The sequence below is a fragment of the Perca flavescens genome, chromosome 21 (genome assembly GCF_004354835.1).
Source record: "Perca flavescens isolate YP-PL-M2 chromosome 21, PFLA_1.0, whole genome shotgun sequence".
Classification (NCBI taxonomy): domain Eukaryota; kingdom Metazoa; phylum Chordata; class Actinopteri; order Perciformes; family Percidae; genus Perca; species Perca flavescens.
Window position 1 is genome coordinate 15,653,134 of NC_041351.1, and position 24,546 is coordinate 15,677,679.

The 24,546-nt window shown below is 41.7% G+C and overlaps 1 protein-coding gene across 1 annotated transcript in view; it reads right to left on the reverse strand.

Annotated features, from left to right (window-relative positions):
- The window catches only part of taok2b (TAO kinase 2b), a 28,870-nt gene extending 4,341 nt beyond the window's left edge, over positions 1–24,529 (reverse strand). Inside the window, exons 1-19 of the mRNA XM_028567073.1 lie at positions 23,907–24,529; positions 21,643–21,783; positions 19,020–19,091; positions 18,832–18,933; positions 17,460–17,505; positions 17,244–17,340; positions 16,217–16,330; positions 13,270–13,361; positions 13,012–13,105; positions 12,232–12,313; positions 10,322–10,489; positions 8,983–9,189; positions 8,253–8,322; positions 8,073–8,202; positions 7,641–7,818; positions 7,135–7,263; positions 6,636–6,839; positions 6,192–6,431; positions 900–1,112 (exon numbers count right to left, since the gene is read on the reverse strand). Of these exons, the coding sequence (XP_028422874.1) occupies positions 900–1,112; positions 6,192–6,431; positions 6,636–6,839; positions 7,135–7,263; positions 7,641–7,818; positions 8,073–8,202; positions 8,253–8,322; positions 8,983–9,189; positions 10,322–10,489; positions 12,232–12,313; positions 13,012–13,105; positions 13,270–13,361; positions 16,217–16,330; positions 17,244–17,340; positions 17,460–17,505; positions 18,832–18,933; positions 19,020–19,091; positions 21,643–21,774 (2,370 nt within the window). The 5' untranslated portion in view covers positions 21,775–21,783; positions 23,907–24,529. The remainder of the gene's footprint in view (positions 1–899; positions 1,113–6,191; positions 6,432–6,635; positions 6,840–7,134; positions 7,264–7,640; positions 7,819–8,072; positions 8,203–8,252; positions 8,323–8,982; positions 9,190–10,321; positions 10,490–12,231; positions 12,314–13,011; positions 13,106–13,269; positions 13,362–16,216; positions 16,331–17,243; positions 17,341–17,459; positions 17,506–18,831; positions 18,934–19,019; positions 19,092–21,642; positions 21,784–23,906) is intronic.
- Positions 24,530–24,546: the final 17 nt, after the last annotated feature.

Genomic DNA, 24,546 nt, shown 5'->3' on the forward strand with positions numbered 1-24,546 from the left:
TATTTTCTCTGGAAGATGGTAAGTCCCTTTGGGGTGGACTTTGGGCTTTTTCACTTGGAAGCCTATAACATGCATAAAAATATATATAACACAATAAAGGAAAGGGAAAAGCCAAAAAGAAATGTATGAGCACTTGTATTAACCACTTGATATTGGGGTTCTCAATATCTCCATATAGTTCTTAGTTAAAGATGTAAGACATTGACTCTGTAAGCACCTGCCAGAGGAAAAAAAGAGTTATTAATCCTTCTTCTGATTTAATACTTTTTTTTGGAAAGCACTTGTATAAAAGTTGGTTATTAGTTGTATCACTAACATTTGGACAGTGTGACAGGATCTGCAGAGGGCAGACGTCTCTGGAAAGGTAAGGGAAAACGCCAAAAAGCATAATATGAGCACTTTAAATCAAAATAACACATATGACTGTATTGTAATTTTGTTATGATGTAGAATAAAGTAAAGGCAATTAGAGAATTTAAAGAGAGGTTTAATCCCTACGGACTACAGAGATCCACATCTACCGTTCTCATCTCAAACTGACATTATGGTTCAACGAGCAATAGTTAATGTAATTGTGAAGTGGAAAATAAAGCCTCGGTACAGAGATATGATTGAACCTCAAACACATTTTCTTTAACATTCATCCTCTGAACAAATTTTCAAATCCGAGAAATTCAGGGAAAAGGACGTTTTGGAGGATTGTAGGGGAAAACAGGGTGGTGTATTGGTGTTAAACTGGGAAATGTGGGTTTGGGTGGAGATCACCACTGAGGTACCAGGAGGAGGCTTGTTGGCGTGCAGGATGGCAGGCAGGTGGGTAGGCCAGCCCCCCGGGCCAGGGACAGCACTGGTGGTGTTGTGCGAGTGTGAAATGAATGACGTCTCCTTGCCTTACTCACAGCCTGTGTCGACAGCATATCATTGATGGAGTGGTCATACTGCTCGGCCAGGATGGCCAGCTTACGAGTCTGCTCGTCCTTCAGCCGCTTCAGCACAGCCTTGTGATCCGACTTGGGTGTGTTCTCCAGCAGGTGGTTGCGCAGGGCCTTGTACTGACGGGTTTGGATCTTACAGGTGTCCTGGAACTGGCGCTTAATCTGCAGCTCTTTGGACTGGAGGAGAGAGGACAGAGAAGGAAGCAGCTGGGCTAAAGTGCTCATGTGCTTTTATAAATGAACATGGAGATGGATGTTAAACAGAAAATCACTGGGAAAAAGACATTTTGTAACGACTTGCTATCAATTTTGTTAGCAAAATGCTGACACGACTGATGGTAAAAATGTAATTTTAAAAAGTATAAATACCTGACAGCATCACGGTAAAATGACTCAGACCCACTCATTTGGTACACATGTAATTTTAGCATTGTTATAGGAAGGTCTGACAAATCTTGCGGAAATATTACTAAATAATATTATAATAATTATTTTCATTTGTGGAGTAGTATACTTGATTTCAAATTAAAAGGACTGTGCTCATTTTATAAGAGTTATATTCATACAGTGATCGATACAATGAATCCAAGGTGTCTACTCACATTAAATTCTTATTTGTGCATTTTTTTTCCCGCTTGACAGTGGCGGACAATATGCCGTGTCCGTTTCAGGTTCCTCAATAAGGGGTGGAATAAATCTGTTTGCATGACTACTGTAAATTTATGAAACATTATTTTTTTTTACATTTTGATTATATATATGGATGCAATTATTTTATTGCAATGAAGGCCACTTTCAGTCAATGCCTGTAATATAATTCCTAGTTATGTAAGGACAAATAAATGGAATGTTGTTTACTCTTAAAGGGTATTTTCTTACATTTAATTAGTGGTTGACTTATAGCTATGCAGATGTGCATTTGTCAAGTGATAATTATTGAACAGGGCTGTTTAACCCAATGTTCAGAAATATGTGAAAAAAAAAAAAGGTTACAATATTATTTAACCTTTTTGTGCAAGTTATAATCATTAAGAATGAAGGTTTATAGTTTAACATATTCAGAAACACTTCTGTGTGATGATTAAGTTTGTTCCTTTCATGCACTTTAAATTAAACTTGTGATTCGGCATAAAAGACATGGATTCAAATAACACATCCTTCTTGTATGAGGCCTATAATGATTATATACCCATCAGTTAACATCCCTAAACATATTTAAACTTTAGATTAGAAATACTACTAAACAAAGTCACAGAACATTTTGTTAGGCACCACAGACGACAGCAGAGATAAAATGTGTGATACGGGAGGAATGATGATCAACAAAATGATAAAGGGATCTTTCAATACAATAAGATTGGCAACAAAAGAAAAAATCATAAAAAGTAAACAAATGAAGACGGCGTGGAAATAATGGAAACAAAAATCATAAAAACAAACAAGACAATGATTTCCACACAAAATAATTTATTTTTTTTGTGTAAAGAAAAAAAATTATCTGGAAGTATGACAAAATATTTTGCCGTTTGCGAGCACACAGCCATACAGTACGCCAACACTCATGCAGCTAAAAATGAGAATAAAAGGACAACAAAATGGCTGCCAAACCGAATGCAGTACTAGTCATAAATAAAATATAAAAGAAAAAACTCAAAGTGATATAACTCTGTAGAAATGGTGTCACAACAAAACAGATTACAAACATGTAAACAAACACAGAGGAACAGGAAATAACTGATACTGGAACACAAATTTAAAATCAATGGCAAATAAGTTACATTCAAATAAAACAACGTTCTTTAAAAAAAGGTAGACTTCCCCAAAACGTGCCCTACTTTTTGTCATCTGCCTGGGTCAAATACAGTCAAGATACAGGTTTTCCTACTCAATACTCCTCCATGTAAATGGCTCAAATGTCCTCCTTCTGTGATATACAGCACAGGGCACTTTTCCCTACATAATTAGCATGTATAGGCACTAATGCATTTTACTCCTCTTAACCAGATTTCCCTTGCAAATATGCACATTTTACAATGTGTATACTCTCAAATATAGGCATGTGACAACTGCACATTTCTCCTAAACTTCATTCAATTAATGTCAAGTTTTCTTTTTGGTCCAGCTGAAGTAATCTATTAAGCAAAAATAGTGGAAATAAATGGCAAACATTCTCTGGTTCCAGCTCCTCACTTCGGAGGATTTGTTGTTGTTCCCCGTCGTGTATCTATGTAAACTAAATATCTTTGGGTTTTGGACTTTTGATTGTGCAAAACAAGATATTGGAAGACATCCCGTTAGGTTCTGGGAAGTTGCATTTTTTTTTTTTTTTTTTGGATGTTTCATTGACTAAACTTTGAATGATCGTTAAAGTGATCTGTTCTCCCACTTTTATTTTTATTTTTTTTATAATGGTCTTTGGGACAGTGCAAAATGAAAGAGATGTCTGCTATTAGTAGATATCTTCTTTTCATATGATGATGATCTGCTCAAACTTTCACATTCAGTAGTTGCATCAATCTTTGGACTTATTTTCTGATTATATGTCTCAAATGATTGGCTATATGGCTTCATATAAATTAAGCTACATTAAAAATATTAAATAGTTTTTTTTATTAAATTATACTTTTCCCTACTCCAAAGTATATCCTGCTTTCTTATGTTTCCACTATAAATTTCAGATACGTCACTTCACAAGAGATATTAACATTTGTGCACACAGTTGTAACTAGGCACTCAACTGCTGCACATTTAAAAGGAATATTATGGGGGAAATATCTGAATGTTTACATGGTAAATCATAACAAGAGTATTGCATTAAGGGCAATAATAATAGTTTATCTAACTAAAATCTGAAAGATGATTTCACCAGCTGTAAATAATATCCAATGATGTGTTAACATGAAACAATTGAGCTGGACAGGCTTATTATTCCAGCTAAATGGCCCCAAACTTTATATGTAGGACCTTCCGCTAACTATTTCCCACTTGGACTTCTAAACAGAGAAACTACACGTCTCAGTGATATCAAATGTCCTACAGTGGTCCCACATCTTTCTGTTCAGCTGTTTATTGCACTTTTATACCGACAGAGGGCTAGTGTTCAGGGTGGTGTTAGTGAAATCAAAGGTTTTTTTCTGATGTTTTTTTTCACAGTATTCCACTTTGGGGGGTGAAATTATAGCCATGAAGCTATGCAACACTGCAATATTTGTTCTAAGCACTGAGACAACAGTGCACCCTCTAAAATAAGACCACTATAAAGAAAAACAAAAGATTGCACAAAACCGGTCTTAAAAATAACCATAAAAATATTTGTCTTACAAATTAAGAGCAAAATAATGAAATGAAATAAAATAAAAAATAAAAAACTTTTACAAAAAGCACAATAATGAAAACTTCACTGGGTTTGGTACAGTAACAAAGGGTTCAGCTGCATGTTTACGTTTGCAGGGCCCACTGAATCAACAGCACGGCTTGTGTGCACACATGCACGATGTACGCCTGTTTGGAAAAGCTTCAACAGCCAAAATCACGTTCAGCCTGATGTACAGATGTATGTGTGCAGGGTCAAATATGTCATCTTTAAGAAATGTGACCACAAACCATTTGGGGAGTTATGTAACAAGAGAGACACACAAACGATGGTTGAACAATGGAACAAAGAGCTTGTTCACGCTCACAGACACTCCCACACTACCAGCATGTTTCACACTCTTTCCTTCAATTTGTCTCACACTCTTGCTATCTCCACGGCCGAATTTTCCTCCTGACAAACCTTCCAGATGATGTTCGCCTCAACCCACACTCCCACTTCGCCTCTTCACGGAACAACCTCTCTTGCCTCCTCTTTCTCTCCCTCTCTCTCCCCCTCCTCTCCCTCTGTCTCCTCTCTCTGACCTCCCTGGGCAGCAGTCGGGGCAGCCTGCTTGGGTTCTCCTTCTTCAAGAGGCCCAGAGTTTGGAGTCTGATCCAGACACTGAGCGGAAGCTTTTTAAGGAGCTTTCCAGCAAGTTTTAGCACTATGGAGTTAGCCAGGTCTGCCAGGACCCCGAGGGGGCGTCTACTGAAACGCTTCACCCAGAGGAGGCCCTTGGCCAAGGGAGAGGTGTTACTGCAGCGAGCCTGATACTCTAAAGGCAAGCTCTTTAGGGGGACTGGGATTTTGGACTGGCGCCCACCCCAGTTGCGCCCTGCTTTGGGAAACATCTCATAGAGGTTACGCTCAGCCATACCGCCCAGGACCGACTGGCACATAGCAAACAGGGGCCGAGGCAGGCGGAAAAGGACGCGCATGCAGAGGCGGTTGACTTTGCGGGGTGCGTACTGGAGGAAGTCGCGGGCCGGCCTGACAATTAGCACCACCACCAAGTAGAGAGAGAGGAAGAGGGAGGGAGAGCTGAGGAAGGAGGCTGAAATCAAAATCATGGGGATGTAATAAATCCCCAAACTGAGGGAGAGTCCTAAACTGAAGAGGCCGTTGGCCCAGAGGCTGAGCGACAGATACGTGGAGAGAGAAAGAGAGCAGCATGAACGAAGGAAGAGGTACGAGAAGAAGAGCGCCAAGAAGGCAAGCTCAGCGGAAAGAAGAACAGAGGCCACCGAGGGCAGAGGAGGTGAGCGACGGAGGGAGAGGAGGAAGATGGAGAGTAGCAGCAAAGTGAGGTTGGAGGGCTGGGCAGCAGCGGAGAGGGAGAGGAGGAGGCAGATGGCGTGAGAGAAGAGTGAAGGGAAAGAAGTCTGGGTGGGGGGAGGGGGAGGAGGGGAAGTGATGGGTTCGGGGTCCAGCTCCTCTGCAGCATCAGGGAAGTAAAACTCAGACAGCTCATCGATCACTCGCTCACGGAGTCGTCTCTTTTCTGGGGAGAGGGACGAGATGAACTCTGACGGACAACCGTCGGCCACGCCCCTGCCCTCTTCTTCCTCGTCATCAGTGTCGACCTGTGCAGGTTTACTGGGATCATCCTCGTACTCCCACTGCACTCCTTCTACTTCCCTCACTACTGTCCCCTCTTCACTGACTTTCCACTCCTCCCTCTCATTCTCATCTTCTCCCTTTGTTATACTGTTGTCATCGAACTCAACTTTCCTTTTAACCACAGGGTCACTCGCACACATTTCATCATCTTCCAATACTGCTCCATCGACCTCATTCTCAACATCATGCATCTCCCTCCCCTTTTCAAACTCGCCATCCCTCTCGTCCTCCCCTTCTACTCCTACCACCCCCGCCTCGCTGTCCTCTCCCTCCTCACTCACTTTGAGGCTCTTGGGCTGCTGGCGGACCTCCACGGCGTGTTTCTGACGCAGCTCCTGCTCACGCCTCTTGTTGTACTCCATCTGGTTGGTGAGCTCCGTCTGGTGCTGCGTGCGGATCAGGTCGGCCCGCGTACGCTGCACCAAACCCAGCTGGCGGAACTCCAGCTCCTGGGTGGACTCGTGGTGACGTAGAAGCATTGCACACTCCAGGTCCTTCAGGGTCTGCTTCTTGTTCAGGTCCTAGAGAAGAATAGAGCATGATAAAGAGGCAGGAAGGATATTGTAATATCGTGAGGAGAGGAAACTTGTCGCAGGACACGTTTCTCTACAAATCTATGTTGAATATTGAATCCTACTGGACTGCTGGCTGCTTAAAATAGGTTTCAGGAGAATTGATTTGCTGATCCAACATTGACACGCCAATCTAATTTAATAAAATGGTACCTCTCGGAGCAGGTCTTGCTCCAGGTTGTGGCGTGCCAGCAGCATCTTCCTCTTGTACTGACGACACTGTAGCTCATAATACTGCCTCTGCCGCCGCAGCAGGCCTGCCTCTTCCTCGGCCTGCAGCTGCTGCAGACACTCCTTCTGATGCACCAACCACTCTTGTTTCTCCCGCTTTGGTGTTGACTGGTTCTCATTCAGTTCCTGGAGTGGAAATAAATGAAAGGCAATGAACAGAAAGTACAGCAGTGTTAGCTGAATAGGTTGAAAGATCAATGCGGTTTGTCTAGTGTTAGTATGACGTAGGATTCATTTTAACGGTAAAAATAAATAAATAGAAGTTGCATTCTTATAGAGTTAAATTGGAATGTGCCATTAGCAGCTGGTCGAGCTGATCAACAGCGGTTTTATTTATTCATGACAGGAGCCACGTTTCTATCTATAATTCTCACAAATACTTTTGTGGTTGTCAGCTGACTGGTGAAAAACCTAGAAGCACCTCTTTGAGCTGCTCCTTGCGTTGGCGATACTGCCGTTTCTGGGACTCAAGCAGACCCGTCAACTCCTTCTTTTGCTGGCCCAGTATGTGCTGCTGGAACTTCTTCTCCTCAGTCAGAACTGCCTTTGTCTGAAAAAACAAAAACAAAAACACAATCTCATTACCATCAGAGCTTTTAAGATAAAAAATATGGAATATATATATATATATATATCTCTCTCTATCAGGTAGCTGTTTGGGATTTTCCTAACGACTAATTTGTATACAACGGAGGTGTAATCTTAGACTAGTCTAAAAGTAATTAGAATTAGAAACAATAACCAAATTGCTGCTGAAATCAATATGTCCCAAGTGTCCACTCCGGGCGCCCGGTTATGAATGCGCCTCACACACCCGGTGTGTGGTGTAATATTTGATGAAATCCTTCTTGACATGTCTGCATCTGGTATTCATCCAACCCTCCGCTCTCCTTTCACTATGGGGTCACTCACCCTCCACCAGCTCACCTCCTTCTCAAGGATAGCCTGGTGCTTCTTGGAGAGCTTTTCTCCCTCCATTGAGAAGCTGTTCCTCTGATTCTCCAGCTCTTTGTCCAGTCTCAGCTGGTGCTCGTCCATCTCTGCCTTCAGCTTGTTCTCCAGGCCCATCAGCTGCTTCTGGTGCTGCCGGCGCATTCGCTTGTACCTGTGAGGAGACGCAGGACATGAAGTCAGCCAGAAGGAAGGTAAGCTCTCTGATTCACGGGTTTTCACTGAAGGTTTTATTTGTTCTCTGTTAAAGTTTAAAATGTACAGGTGTCCGTTTTATATATTTATAAGGTGTGGACAGGAAAGCCTTTTCACACTGCAAGTATGATTAGGAGCTATACGAATAAACTTGAAAAGTGTTGGCTTTGTCTTCCTTTTGTAGCAATAAATGGCATGTATGTGTCACCTTACCCAGACATCTGCTCTCTTAGGGCCGAGCCCTGCTCATGTTCCTGGATCTGACGAGTGACGAGCGAGGCTGTCCTGATGGTGGCAAAATGGTCTCTGCCTCGACGACGCCTCCCTCCTCCTCCTCCTCCTCCTCCTCCACCCCTCCCCCTCCTCCTCCGCTGCCCCCCCCTCCACCGCCACCTGCAGACAATGCTTCTCGTAGCGGGTCAACCTCTGGCTGATAGGGATCATCGTAGATGTTGTCGTGGCTCTACATAGCGAAGACAGAGCAAAAGAGGAAAGAGAAGCGAAGGAAAGGATTTATAAAAATAAGTGTGTGGTGGTTTAGGATAAGGATAGGAATTTTCCACTGTCTAGTCTTTTAGCTAAATGCCATCCTAATATTAAATATAAAATACAGGGGACATTAACTTCATTTGGGGCTTTGGCTCAGTGAAGATTCACTCAGCCCACCAAAACCTGAAGCTTCGGCGGTTGGTCTGGTGAACTTGCTGTTGTGCTGCGTTTTGACTTTCTCCCTCTACTCTGCAGGTGGAAACACAGACGTGTCTACAGTGCATCTGAAGGTCTAAACGGCTATTACCTTCCATTTCCTGTAGGTGGCACAAGTTTGCATGTGTAAAATTGGCCTGACAAGTTTGTCCAACTCCAGTATTTAAGTAAGACAAAGTGCTAAAAATAAGTAAAAGGGTTATGCTTCCAATACCTTTACAGAATTTACTCACTGATGATTTTATGCACCTTAAAACAAATTTTATTTCTATTATGATGATATACGTCTTAGGAAAAGGCTCTATGTGAAACGGATGGACATGCTGAAGAATGTGTCAGAGAGGGTTTTGGGAGGGACAGGACTCTCACAGACCTCCTTAACATACCCGCCCACAGACAGGAAAACATTTGGACTGACCAGGGGCTTGTGCAGGACGGAGCTGTTAGAGGTGACGGTGTGCTCTCCCTCCTGCATCATGGCCATCTCCCCGCTGTCGTCAGAGCCGTCTGCCAGGCTGTTGACTGAGCTGCTCTGGGAGCTGGCACTGATTGACATGGATGGCAAAGAGTGGGAGCTCTCCATGCTGTTGACTGTGCCGGTGCGCAGCATATACTGCTCCACATCCTTACGGTAAAGAAAAAGAGGACGTTTTGTCAGGTGGTGCAAGTGTTTTGACCAGTTTATAGCGTACACAAATGTGCTTATCCTATGAAAACCCTTCTGAGCAGAATTCTTAGAATTCCTTCATTTCCTTTTTCGGGGGAACAACCAACTGGAATTAAATGTTTATGCAAACAAAGGCCTTTGTATGGAGAGGAAGGGGCCCTAAGTTCACAATATATAGTCACACATACAATACAAAGGCAGGATGGATGCTGAAACCAGCTGTTTTTCCTTACAGACCCTGATACTTGCTTCTTCCTCTTCAGAAATAAAAGGTTTTTTGCAAGCTTAATTTTTAAAGGCCGCTCATACTACTTTGTTTTGTTTAACTTGACTCCTACAAACTTTAGGGTTATTACAGGAACTCCGTTATGAAGTTTAGGGTTAGGAGTTTCTGAAGGTTTGGAGAGATTTCCATTCCAATCTCACATTTACAACAAAAGGTGAAGTAATGAGTGTGTTTTCAAGAGTCCTTGTGTCATTCTTGTGGTTAGCAGGAAATACGACACAATAACCAACTTTGAGGCACACAAAAATCAGACCGCTCAAAGCACTGTAATGTTTAAAGTAGAGAAGTCCCTAGGCGACCCTAAGAATCAATATTGGTGCTGATCTGGGCATTTTTTAAAGTATCTGCTAAAACAAATGTGATCTTTTCATTACTGTACTCTACTGTGTTTTGTCAACCTCGCCTGCTAGTGTTGCAGCATTGCTCTCATTTATGACAGCAGGTTTCTACGGTGCGAACATTCCAACCAGGACTTGGATCAGGTAGCTTGTGAAAAATAAGGTTTGCCAAATTTAGTAGTCTACAGCTGTTATTTCAATGTATCAGATATACATTCAATCAACATTTAGGTAAATCGGTACCTACAATCCGTATTGGATTGGACACCCAGTGTTAAAGGACTCGACTCAGGGACAAAAACTTGATCAGGACATCCCTAGTTAGTACATTAAGAAAGCCAAGAGTAGCCAGTATTTATCCATCAGTCACTGAGTCTCTAACCTTACAACCTCCCAGACTTATTTTTTAACCTCATGTCTTCTTACAGCTCTGTTGGCCTCTTCCTCCCCTCTGTCCCATTCTTACCTCTTCCTCTTCGCCTCCTTCTGGTGCGGGGCCGTTGTGTGCCTCATGGAAGAGGATTTTCTTCATCTTCCGGTACTGAAGGTTGTCCAGCTCGCGGACAGCGTCCTTGGTGCGGGCGATCAGGTCCATCACAGCTGTCATGGGACGCTCTCTGCATAGGAAATGGTGCTGGGTGGATAGAAGGGTTAAGAGAATGAACGAACAATAAAATAGTCACAGGATCCTGAGGGTCTGAGATCATGAAAGAAATGCAAATTATGTTTCCATCAAGTGGTTTGGAGCGAGTTCAGTTCAGTTCAATTTTATTTATATAGCACGTTTAAAAACAACCTTAGTTGACCAAAGTGCTTAACAAGATCAAAAAGCAACAAGATAATAAACAAACAAAGCAAAATGTACAATACAAAATAACTCACAGCAGAAAAAGAATAAGGTCAATAAGGTCAAGATATCAAAGCTCAACTTGAATTGAAAGCCAATGAATAATAGTGGGTCTTAAGCATGGACTTGAACGTTTCAATGGTCCGAGCTGTTCTTACATGAATAGGTAAACTATTCCAGAGGTTTGGAGCAGCCACTGCAAAGGCTCGGTCACCTTTGGTTTTTAACCTGGATGTGGGCACATCGAGGAGCATCTGATTGGACGACCTCAGTGCTTTGACAGGTGTGTGGACATGTAAGAGCTCCGATAAGTAAGAAGGCGACAACCCATTTAAGATCTTAAAAAACAATTAATACAATTTTAAATTCAATCCTGAAACAAACAGGAAGCCAGTGGAGCGTGGCCAAAACCGGTGTAATGTGGTCGCGCTTTTTAGTCCCGGTTAAAAGTCGAGCTGCTGCGTTCTGGACTAACTGTATGCGACGAAGGGATGACTGATCCAATCCAACATACAGTGAGTTACAGTAGTCTAAGCGGGACGTAATGAATGCATGTATGACTAATGAGTTAACAACGTAGTTTCGTCAGTAAACGGAGTAGAAGAAGTCTAGGTTGCTAGCCGGAAACAAAACATTTGCCTCTGCCATCTAACCGCATCTAGCCCAGAACGAGAGAAATGGAGAGGTCTTCAGGAATTTGGTTCAATTGAGCAAGTTTGAATTGTTCTTTAAGGTCTGTGAGCATTGGCCACGTGTCATGCTGTCCGGAGACATGAAAGACACGTTATGGGAATATCAGGGAGGACGCCGACAGCGGAAAGACTCGATTAGTCCTGTGAGTAAATGTCTGCTAAAGGTGTTTCCATACATCCTATTTAGCGAATCAACTCTTTTCGACAAAGGCAAAAACCACCTCAAGCAAGTGTAACATTTTTGCAAAACTGAGGAAGTTTTGTCGAATTTTTTCGTTTTTCCATTCAGATTTTCTAATGAAATACTTCAAAATGTGCGTCAAAACAGGTAAATGGAAACACAACTACTGATGCTCACACATTACACCTCCACTCACTGTTTTCCTTTGATATTAGGCAAAGGCAAATTATTTGTTTCCCCAACAGCAACAAGCTGACCTGCTTGTTATGCCAGCACACATTTAAGTCAACTGGACCAGCAAACAGAGACTACTATAGTATTTATTTACAGCTGGTTGTAACTAAAGAGAAAGGGTAGCACTTTATTTTGAAATAACTAATTCAATTTGAACACCTGGTGTACAAAAAGGAATGAAATATATTTGTTTGCATCTGTTGAATTTGATTTCTGTTATTAATTAAAACAATACAATATACAATAATAAATGACATGCAGATTGGCGTACCACTTGTACCAATGTACACATTATTTTATTAGAACATACAAATTATATTCATTCCTTAAATTTCAAACAATTAGTTCCCTGGCTAAAAACTAACAAAAGATAAATCACACATTGCCGCCTGCCTTCATGTACAAAATCAAACACTTTGTACCTTAAGCAGCACATCAGAGGTAGGTCTGTCCTGGGCGATCTTTTGCAAACAGGAGTCCACAAAATTGCGGAAATAATCTGACCTGAAAACGAAAAAATTGTCATTATAAAACCACCATTAACATAAGGATGTTATGATGAATGAAGCAGCTTGTAAATGACCTAACTTCAAAACAGATCCATGAATTCAGTTGGCCTCACTTAATACTTTTTAATGCTATATGTGCTGACGTTTTCATAGTAAAATATCAATTCATTAATTATTCTTTGACAGTAGTTTTTTGCAGGATGTTACAAAGCATTTAAAACCCTTTAAAATGTGCCGATTCTGACTGCATACTGGGGTAAAACAGTAGCGTCACACAGGAGGTGTGGTGGGTTTATATTGAACAGAAATGATAAAACCAATGTGTTTCTTGATTCCCTGTGATCTGCAGGCACCAGGTCAAACACTTTATTGTCTAATGTAAAACTAACTGCAACAGACCGAAGCTGCAAATTCTGACTGTCATCATAGCGTTAAGTTCATTTTATTTCTACAATTTTAATTCCTTCATCAGCACTTTGTCAGCCATGGTTTTACCCTCTTGTAGACTTCCTGGAAATGTGTAAAATCATAAATTGAATCAATCCTCCATCCTTTGAAAAACATCACGTTGAAAGGGCCTCGATAACATTAGAAGCTACTTTATAAAAGCAACATTTGTAACAATGCTCCTCTTTGCCCATTAAACCAACAACAAAAGTCTTATTTGCCTAAAAGGACATTTAGGAATCTCACCAGTGATTAGACTGCAACACAGGGCTTTCATTCTGGGCGATGTGGTATAAGGCACTCATAGCATTCATGTTGAACAGAGGAGGCTTTCTTTCCGCTAGAGAGTGACAAAGCACGACATAGCGTGACAGAGAGTGGCAGATAAAGAGCAAGAACAAAAAAAGAAGAGAGGAGAAAGCAAAGAAAAGGGTTTGATGCTTTCAGCTTTGTGAACACACAAAAGAACACACACTTGTGGACAATTTTATGGCCATCTCTTACCCAGCTCTATGCAGGTAATGCCAAGTGACCACACATCCACCTTCCCGTCGTACTGACCCTCGTCCATGGCCAGGATCACCTCAGGGGCCATCCTGCACGGATGATACAACAAAGCAATTCAGTCTTTTCCATCTCTTTTCCTTTGATCCTGGACCATCTCAGGGCTCACGGTCACCACATGAATAGACGTGGACATTACAAGGGTTAGGCTGCCTCATGAACAACAACGACAACCTGTTGCCAATGAATGGTGGAGTCTGATGTCCATGTTAGAAATATGCAGGTAGTGCTGAAAGGTTTAGTTGACAGTACAATACTAAACACTTGCTGGTTCCAGCACCTCAAATACATACAGTATGTAAATATCTATTCAAATATGTAAATAAAGATCAGTGTGTCAATGGGAAAAAAAAAAAAGTTCAGTTACTCTGCAGTTGTTCAAGTTTGAACTTCATTCTACTGCAGGTTTTAAATTAGGGCTGAATCATATGATGAAAATATGCGATATGCGTTAACGTTGTTGAATATCGCGATAACGATAAATAAACAGATATTAAGTGTACTCTGTTCTTCCATTCTGCTGCTTTCAGAATTCTGCTAAAATACAACAAATTGCTTGTTGAATTTAAAACAATGAAATCATTTCATCAATCATTTTCTTTTATTGAACAAATTGAACATTGAATTATAGAGAAAAGGCATTAAAAAAAAGGATTGACAGTTACAGTTTAAAGTGCTGATATTTTCTTTCAAAAGAAAAAAAAGCTCTGAGTGTCTTTTGCGATATGTCGCAGCCTTTCGCGATGTGTTTATTGCGCCAGTTGATATCGCAATGACGATTAAAAAAAAACAACGATATATTGTGCAGCCCTACTAGATGAATTTGATGAGATGGACTTCCTGGCAGCCACACATTGTTGGAACCTTTTCGTTTCACAAGTGTGACAATAAATCAAGCACAGCCAGCCAGAGATGAGTAGTCGGCTATTTGAAGTTTGGTGTATTGCAAATAAAACTGAAGCTACCTGCAGAAATGGAGGAGGAGAAATGTGTTTCTTTTTGTGATTGGGGTAAAAAGGTAATCACTAAAGTAAAAGTAATGAGATTTTAATCTGAAAATACATTTTTAATTCCACTTTGACTAAAGCACTAGGCCTAAAGGCCTTTTTATTAGGGATGCACCGAATATTTGGCCACCGAAAATTTTCGAAACGGCATTTTCCAAAAGGGCATTTTCAGCCGAAATACTTTTATCACCGAAACAATACGGCCGAAATGTTGTGATGACACAAACAGAAACCGCGACCTGCACGTGTGTCAGTACCCGTTCCACCTGCAAAGTGTCTCCTAAGCAAAGAGGTTGAGACGGACCACGGAGTAAGTACGCTCTTAGAGTCTGTCAGCACATGTTTCAGTGAGATCTATTCCGATCCTTTGCACTTCATCGCGACTGTACTTGATCCGCATTATAAAGACCATTACTTGCGGATGCGGAAATAAAGCAGGGCGCACGAGAAATGATCCAGGCCGCGATGGATGCGGAGAACCCGTGTGGAGACGGAGCGTGCACGGAGCAGCACCCAGCGCAGGAGGAGATCAGAGCACAGAAAAAAAGACTCGTCTCTGCTCCAGATGAGGGGCATGCACCCTCGTTGTCTGATATGTTCAGTGAAATCCTGCAAGAAAGTGCCTCAAATAATAATAATAATAACAACAACAACAACAACAACAACAACAACAACAACAGGTAAGCTATTCTGTGCTACATACAGTATGTATGTGACTATCAGATTGTAGCCATATTTCTGCTAGATATTTTTTTAATTAAACTTTAATATTAATTTATACAATTGCAATGCCTTGATTTTAGTAAAGTTAGTACACAGTCATAGCCATAAATGCAATGGTACTAATAATTGGCATAATTTCTTTCGGTGTTTCGGTCTTGGTTTCCTCTTTTTCGGTTTCGGCCAAGAATTTTCATTTCGGTGCATCCATACTTTTTATGGTAGTGTGTTGAATCAATGGCGTACCCCCGCAGACCACTCTGTGTCTACGCCGGACCCTACGCCATAGCCTGACGTTCACCTCTTGAAAAATGTAACTACACATCGCAGCGACGCATGTCGCTCGGCCGTGGCTTGGTAGCGTTGCATTTCCCCCGGCTCATTTCCTGGTTCTCCTTCTCCATAAACAACATGAAATCAAGGAGAGGGTGAACTTTTCCTGCTACAGACTTCCCACCATAGTCAGAAAGAACAGGGGAGACACTTTGTTTCTCTCACTATGAGGTACTTGCTCCGAAGCCAATCGCCGTCACTCTCTCACTTTCTCCCTCGCTCTACCACACACTCCCCACACACACGCTGGCTCGATGCACACACCAGCGCACAAGTATAAACATTAGGCCACTTATGCAGACTACGGCGAAAGCTCTGCATGGAGCCTCCGCAGGACCATAAAAATGCCATAAGGCTTTTGTGAAAGGATAACCGGAAAAACTCTGTAAATCTGGTAGACGCTGCCTTTGTCTAGGTTGAAAGAAGTAATAAGGTTTGCAGTCTATACATCCACCTGTTGTTGTATTATAATCCTCATAAGTCAACAACACACTTGAAAGTAAATAGGACTGTCTCCAAATAAATCAAGACTGGACTCTTAAGGATTACAACTTTAAAAACGGCTTACATGTATATTATGATGCAGGGACATACTTAGTGGAGCTTAAGAACATCAGGGGGGTTAATTACATTTTTCATTAGCGGGGATGCTTTTTTTTTTCCGTAAAAGTCTGTTGTTTGGGAAAGCTGATGAATATGGACATGAGCATGGTGCAAGCATTTGCAGGGTCAGAATTTGGTGTAATTCTTATGAATCCACAAGGATTAACTGTCCTCATCTGATGACGAGGATGACACCGTTATGAGGAATAAGTCTGATGTGTTACCAGTAAGGTGTTCCCACGAAGGAGTTGGCTGGGGCAACGATGGAGGCAGAGCCAAAGTCTCCCAGTTTGACCTGACCCGGCTCCGTTAGCAAGATGTTTCCTGCCTTCACATCTCTGAGAGAGAGAAATGATCAGATAAGAGAAAATGACTGGTCAGGAAAATCGTGAGGAAGACAAAACAAATGGAGACATATGAGAGAGAAAATGTATTGTAAGGCCCCGTTCCGACCTGGTTTTAATATCCGTCCTGGTTCTAATATCCATCCAGAGTGATCTGATCACAAGTGGACAGCTCTAGGTACGTGCATTTTCACCTGTCCGTAGAATGTGTCTCCAAATGCGTCTTGAGTGACCACTTGTAATCGGATCTCACTTCCCCGCTCTATATGCAAATAAACACGGACATCATTTCCGTTTGCATAGTCTTGGTTATGTGGGTTTATAAATGTCAGTTGTTCCTCTCACATAAATCATGTGAAAAATGAAAAAAGCGCTGCCCAGTCTGTCTGTGTGCCAACCATAGACAGTATATAAAAGGGTGCCGACATAAGGAGGTCTACTGACATATGTTTTTAAAAGTCTCTGCGTTTCTGTGATATGAGAAATACTTTGAATGAGTACGAAGTTCTGCTCACAGTTGAGTAGGCGGTCTTTAATGTGGACACAGGACACACTCCCGTTCTCACTGCTATTAGAATGTGGACACTAAGACACTGAACCACCTACAAATGTGGTTTTTGAGATCCGATCTCAATGCGTCCTGAGAGCGCTTTCACCTCTACCTACAGCTGTCCACTTGTGATGGGATCACTCAGGACGGATGTCAAAACAAGGTCGAAAAGGGGTGTTATTAGATGCACTAAAATGTGTTGCTGCACAGTGTGTGAGCACAAACACCATTGCATAAGCTCATCTTAGGCAGCACAGTTTGTGCTTTCTCCCCTGTATTTGTTTCGTCTCTTGTCACAAGAAGTGTGGGGGAGGAGAGCCGAACAGATACGGATAGTGAGAAAAGAACGGGGGTTACCTGTGAATCATGTTGTGAGAGTGAAGATACACCAATCCCTGCAATGCACCATGGGTTATGGCAGCTATTTCCACTTCCTGGAGGGGTTTCTTGTGGACTGGGAGAAGAGAGATATTTGGGGATATCAGGCATTGCTAAGGTAAACGACTAAAATAATTAACTCATTACTTTAATCTTAATTAATTAGCGCCATTGTCTCTATTATTTCCTACCTACCTTCTAAGAGGTCAGAAGCCGAGCCCAAGCAGTACTCCATCACCAGCTAGGAGAGAGACAGAGGGAGTGTTAAACTGCATGTTATTTTAGGGAGGCTTAAATCCAGGAGCACACTTCATGTTAAGGAATTTTTGACACTTTGACGTGTGAGGGCTGTTGTTGGACGCAGGTACAGCCCAAAAGTGTTCCCATGTCCACCTCAAAATGGAGGTTGAAGCGTCTCCTACAGTCTGTATCAGATGTAAAACCCGAAACCTCTGCATAGTAGTAAGACATTTTTTTATTAAAGAGAAATAGTAAACATACAAAAGAGAAAATAAGACAGGTCTCCTAAAATGAACAACTAACCTTATCAGCTAACCAGCTCTTGGCCGCTGGGGTCCCCGGGTTTCACGGCACCCGACATTTGATCTAGCAATTGTATTGACTAACATAAAATGCTAATGTTACCTTGTGTCTGGTCCACTCTGTGGACTGGGTGCGTAACGTTAATATACTAGTGTTCGGATATACTAGCGCGCGACAACGTGCGTGGGCCTCCGTAGATGGCACGCGGGCTACAAACTTCAAGGAGACGTTTATGCTCAAGGCACCAGAGGGCGTACAAACAAAATACTCTATGAATAAGCAAGAAGTAGTAGAGAAGAAGAGAGTGGAAGTAAAGGAAAGCAGGCTGCCTGGCAACAGTAGTAAACACATCCATGTTAAACACCAACATACTGCGAAACATTACAATTATCTACTGTAATCATTAACGTGACTGACCTTTAGCTCCAAATCGAAATGACTGTCTGCCTGTAACACTTTTTTTTTATAGCTTTGACAAAACAATCTATCATGTTTTTCTACACTCTACAGCAAAATGCTGCTTTTTCTTTTCTTGTCTCTCTCTGACCACATATTTAATGTTGTTTGACTCCCTGTGGTCTGTACAAGAAGAATCACACAGATGTGTTTTCTTTAAGTTTCAAATTATCCTAAACTTTTGACACTTTCGTTTTCTCTGGTCTGCCCTTTCTCTTCGCCGCTGCTATTTTCTCTCTCCTTCTCCATTTTCTTCAGTCACCTGTACACAGCCTGTAAGCGCGTCCTGTGACAGAAATAATCATCCGTGTGCAACACAGTGGGCTGTATAGTTATATGGATTAAATGAAGCTTCAATGCAAAGAATTGGCTTTCGTTTCAGCCCTGTGTTTTGTGCAATCAATTTACGTCAAAACACACACACACACACACACACACACACACACACACACACACACACACACACACACACACACACACACACACACACACACACACACACACACACACACACACACACACACACACACACACACACACACACACACACACACACACACACACTTACCCATGCTGTGTGCTCTCTCAAGTAGCAGCCATGGTACTCAACAGTGTTGGGGTGACGCAGTTTCTGGAGGAACTTCACTTCCTTGATGATATCCTGCCATTTCTGGAACATCAGCAGAGCCACAATCATTGATGAGCAAACCTGACTGATAAACTGATGTTACATCTACACAAGTTACCAGGTCTTACCTCATTGGACTGTTTGCCGCTGTAGGACATCTTCTTAATGGCCACCACCTCATTGGTGCGGATGTCATGGGCCTAATGTGGTAATGTTAGGGACAACAGATAATAAATTACATGTTTCAAGTCTTCTTAAGTGTTCTTTAAACATGTTCATGCTTGAGAACTCTGGGGTTAATCAGCCATTTTTACATCAGACCCAAAAGAGAAATTACTATTACATAAAGCAAGGATTTCTGCTGAGCCTCCTTCCCTCTTCTTTTTTACCCTCTCCCGCTGATCCCTTCATCCATGACTGGCTCCTTTTCACCCTTCATTAAACAGAGCTTTTTCATCCACCACTTACGAGTTTGTCCTTTGTCCTTGACTCGCACCATGCTCATCATCAGCTGATTTGTCCCCCTTGTGTTCTTATTGGCAGGACCTTCATCACTACTCTCCCTCCTGTTTAACAGACACCATCTCTGACATGCAACATCACTCTCACCATTGTCATCTATTCTCCTTAGTTTTGCTTACCTTTTCTTACCATCAACCACTTTGACCCAGGCAATATTCACCACAATAACTACATCTCAATGATGGGAAAAACAGAGGTTTGTTTGTCAAGCTCAGAGGAAGCTTTTTTTGGGGGATGAACACTTGTAGCAACAATCTGATATAGCTTTGAGCTGCTACAACTAACATTTAGTACACTATTAGTATTTTTTTCATTGCTTATTGTATTTTAATTAAATAGATTTGTTGGCTCAATATCAAAAAAGTGACAAACTTCGAGCTCGACCATCAGACAAAAATATTGCAAATCAACACAAGATAATGATTTTCACTATCACTTTCATTTGTATTACACAATGTTTTGATAAATTAGGCCAAATTAAAAAAGTTCAGCTTTGTCTTTAATGGCTTGTTCTAAAGATAAACTGAACAAGATTAATGATCTCAACACCTCTCTAGCTAGCACCATACCCCTGAGGAGTGCACAAAATATTAACAGAAATCAATACTTCTTAAGTGACAAGGGCTAACAGTCAGTGAAAATCTATCCATGATCTCAAAGTAGACCACATTCAAGAACAGAAGCGATTTTCAGCTAGGTTAATTGTCACTTGCCTAATAATTAGACACCCATATTCATATTTTACACATGTATTCGTATCAGCAAAGTGTTAGTTGTTAACTAAACCTAATGCAGGGATTCTGATGGGTCGTGGACAGCTAGTCAATAAATAAAATATTTAATTTAAAAATATTTTTGATGGACAGGCGTCAGAACCGTGCAGCAGTCTAGCTGTCTAACCATCATTCGATTAACGTTCACTTTAAATTTGTGTTGATGTTCGGAGGCAAGGTGGCGAAGTGCAAATATGACCCTGGGTATTTAAAATGTGGATCTTCGTACATTAAGGATAAAAAGGGACAGAAAAGACAGGTTAGGTGAAAACGTCTTGTTTTGTGCCTTTTTTTTAAATATATATTTAGTGCAGTTTTCATATTTTATTCAGTTTTATACATGCATTTGTCATGGTCAGTTTCTTGCTATGCTAATGTTCTCTGAATGCAGAGATATGCATAGAAGTTAAATATCTAATTTTGTGGCCTTATTTATTTTGTGCAGTTTTGATACTTAATTTATTTTAGTCACTTTTGTCCATGCAGTTGCCATGTTCCTCCTCAGTTTCTGATTAATGTGCTCTGAAATGCACTTTGCAAATGTAAATATGTGTATTTATGTTTAAAAAAAGATGATGTACGTGTCTTTTCGAAGGCTGTTTTTGAAAAATAATAGCCTAGAAATCTAGACTCCCCTAGTGGCAGCAAATTTATTTGGCAGCCAGGGGCGGGTCTAGGCACTCTCTGTTGACTTTCAAGCTGCAAAAACCAAATTTTGGTCAGGCCAATCATATTGTGTATAGAGTCGGTGGGCGGGGCTTATGGCTGCTGCTGCTGCTGCTGCTGCTGGGAACAGCGGACTTCTGGAAGACTTGGAGTTAAGCTTTTCTTTGATAAAAGAACAAAGAACGGCACAGAAATCATTCTTAAAAAAGGAAGATGTGTTCGGAGTTTTGCCGACTGGATACGGCAAAAGTTTAATCTATCAACTAGCTTTGCTACCTTCTTCGTTGCTCTGCCTGGTTGTAGCGCTATCCTATTACATGCAGAGGGAATTTGAAAGACAACCGTTTATCCCGCCCCTCGGATCGAGCTCCGTCAATGGTGAGTTCCCAGACCCAACATCTGGATGTGGGTCTGGCTTGTCATGCTAGAAAAATAAATTTGCTTGGTTTGAATTCTATAAAAGTGAGTTGCGACTTAATGACCATGGAAAAAGTTGGGTCACAGGTTGAGACCCAAGGTTCTGAACCCCTGACCAGATATTTAAAAATGCTGTTTTTAATCATCTGGTACTTAATTCCCTTTCCTGATAAATATTCAGGTTAAAATTTAATTTGGCACCTGAAATTCATACAGCTCAGATTGTAACTTTGAACTGTTTAGTGTATTCATATTATGAGGCCAGCTGACAGAGATGAAAGACAAGATTTACAATTTATGAGGATACCATTGGTGCAGCAGGATACCACAGCAGCACATACTTACTATTACAGACCCAAACAATGCAACTTACGAAGTAGACTGCTCCGAAGCTCCCATGGCCGATCTCCCTCAGGTCCGTGAAGAGCTTCTCAGGGTCCTCCCTGAAGAACAGCTCAGCCACCTCCGGGTCCTTCAGGCTCCCGGCCCGCACACTCGACGGCATGGCCAGCGCCTGGTGAGAGTGGAATAGACACGCTGTGTGAGCGTCTGTTCTTTCGAAGGATTACCAACATATGCGTTGCAAACATGAGCCGCCTGGGTAATATGGTCACTGACTTCTATGCTATGCATGTTACAACTTTACTTTATTAATTGCATCTATGTTTAATATAATGTGCATGTGTTTTTCTTTTGTAGATTTCAAACTTGTTAAACTCAATATCTGTTGAAAAAAAAAAAAAAAAAGCTCTAGTCTGACATTATACGCACGCACAAAGATCTGTGTTGGCTCAATGTTTTCACTCTGTTATTACACACTAATGGAGAGATGTCAGAGGGAGCTGCCCATGGAAAGGCACCCCGAGCAGTCAAGGGTTCGGTGCCTTGCTCAAGAGCACCTTGGCAGTGCGCAGGAGGTGAACTGGCACCTCTCCAGCTACTAGTCCACCACCATACTTTTGGTCCATATGGGGACTTGAACCAGCAACCAAATTATCATAATGTCATGCAGCTTTTAGCTTCTGTAGATCCAACTGTAAATGAGGTGTAATGGAATACCTGTTTCTGTACTACAAATGCAGTGTTTATTTCCTCCCTCATGTTAAAGAAGGACTCAAAAATCCACACACACAAAAAAAAAAAATTGTGACTGGTTATTCACTGGTCCTTCAACAGCCCGCACACTCAACAGTATGGCCATCGCAGTGAGACAATAGACAGCGTACAGCAGAAAACAGCAGGGCCCAATTTTACAAGATAAAAGTAATCTGCCAACCAGTCTAACAGGCCCATGATTTGCCAATCAAGTTTCACCTTTGTTCTAGTGCCACTATAGGGTTTGATATCTCTCTGAAAATGTCAGACGTTTCCTGGCCAATTATAGAAATATAGCCAAAAGGAGTGGTGTTCACAATGGGATAAACAAGGCCAAACTTCTGTAATAAATATGTTTTAGGAACTCAGATTAGGATTATATTATTATTATTATTATATTACTAAAGGCGCAAACTGGTCACTGATTAATTCAGTTACGTTATGTCTTATAGGGTAAGGCGAAATGACACAACAGCCGGGCACAGGGTATACCATGGGACATTAGGATATTGTCAAAGGGCTAATGGGGAAATGTAACACATGCTCCATATTTTTTAAGTGGTCAGTAACTGAACAACTTCATGTCAGTATTTCCACACACTTCCACACAAAATTAACATGCATCATTTGAAGCGTTCTTTGAAGGCCATTTTGATACTGTCAAAGAGGAAGCATATAGTTCCTTTGAAAATGAGAAGTTATTCCCCACACACACACACACACACACTGTGTGGTTTCATTCAAAATCATCTCTCTAAAATGTAGGGCTGCCACCTCTTAGTCGATTAGTTGACTAATCGGTCGTTTTGGTCTTAGTCGACTAAGATTTCTTTAGTCGATTAGTCATTTTTTATGCTTATTCATGCTTAATTACTAATTTCCAAGAAACTTCTGAGCACATTTATGGTAAACACAAGATTTAAAGTGGTGCTTTTGCAGGATTAATTGTGGATTAATTTACAGATGGTTAATTAACTACATTTATATTGTGCTTTTCAAGTCTTAACCACCTCTCAAAGCGCACAACTCTGTCAATTAAATCAACTAATCGATTAGTTGACAAAATCGTATAAGTGTTAGTCAACTAAGAATTTCTTTAGTCGAGGACAGCCCTACTAAAATGCAATTTCACATCCTGGGAGCTCCGTGTGCATGTTCTGGAAAACAAAATGCTTATTATCCTTGGTTGGTGAGACATAAGTTTGTGTCTTATGTCGATAAGAGTTTGCTATCAGTGTCATGTACAGTGTGCATCTCTGCTGAGCAAGCCAGATGGCTTTTTCACTTGGCTGGTCAATTAGGCTATCTTTGCTTTGACTCATCAAAGAAATGCATGACATATATTCAACAGTAGACAACAACAATTCAAGGATGCCTGGATGTTCAGGCTGCAGGCCAACAACAAGCCTACATGGCAATGTCAACGTCTCAAGGATCTGAAAATGAGGTAGTTCATAATGCTAGGCACTCTTCTCCCTGCAAAGAGAGCCAGAGGGGAGAATTCGGATGCTTTCACATGCTGAATAATTTATAATGTCTTACCGTGGCTTTTGGGATCCACTGTAGCTAGCTCTGGAGCTAGCTAACCGGCCGGCCTGGCTGGAAAATATTGGTCTCACCCCCCTTTCCTCGGCACTGGTGTGTCTATTCAACACGAGCAGACCACATTCTGTCTGTCGATGCTTTTACCCAAACTCCTCTCCATCCTGATGCTCCCAGTCAATTGGACAGCTAGCACGTCTGCACGACTTGACACGAGTAAAGTGCCAGTCAATTAAAGTGACAGCTAGCTGACTGACGTCTGCCAGCTAAACTAACGGTAGCCAGCCAGCTAGTAGCAGAGCTGTCTCCCAAAGAAAATCAGAGGCTCGCTCTAGCTGATGTTAGCAACACGCTAACTAAATAACGTAACGCCAGGGGCTGCCTGGGACGTTTTCAATGGGAAACTGATTCATTAATTCCCACGGGTCCGCTCCGTGCTTCACTTTGGACTGTCATTACGTTAGTGTTGTCGGCGGAATTCATCTCCAGTTCGTTTTATCCCCATTTTGCTCGACTCTCATCCGTTTTTGTTCAGGACTTCATGATGGCGGAGCGGGGCGGGATCCGAAAGGAAAACGGAAGTGTTCTTCTTCGACGATTCAGAAGGAGGCACATGAGCTGCAACGATGCCTCCGTGTGG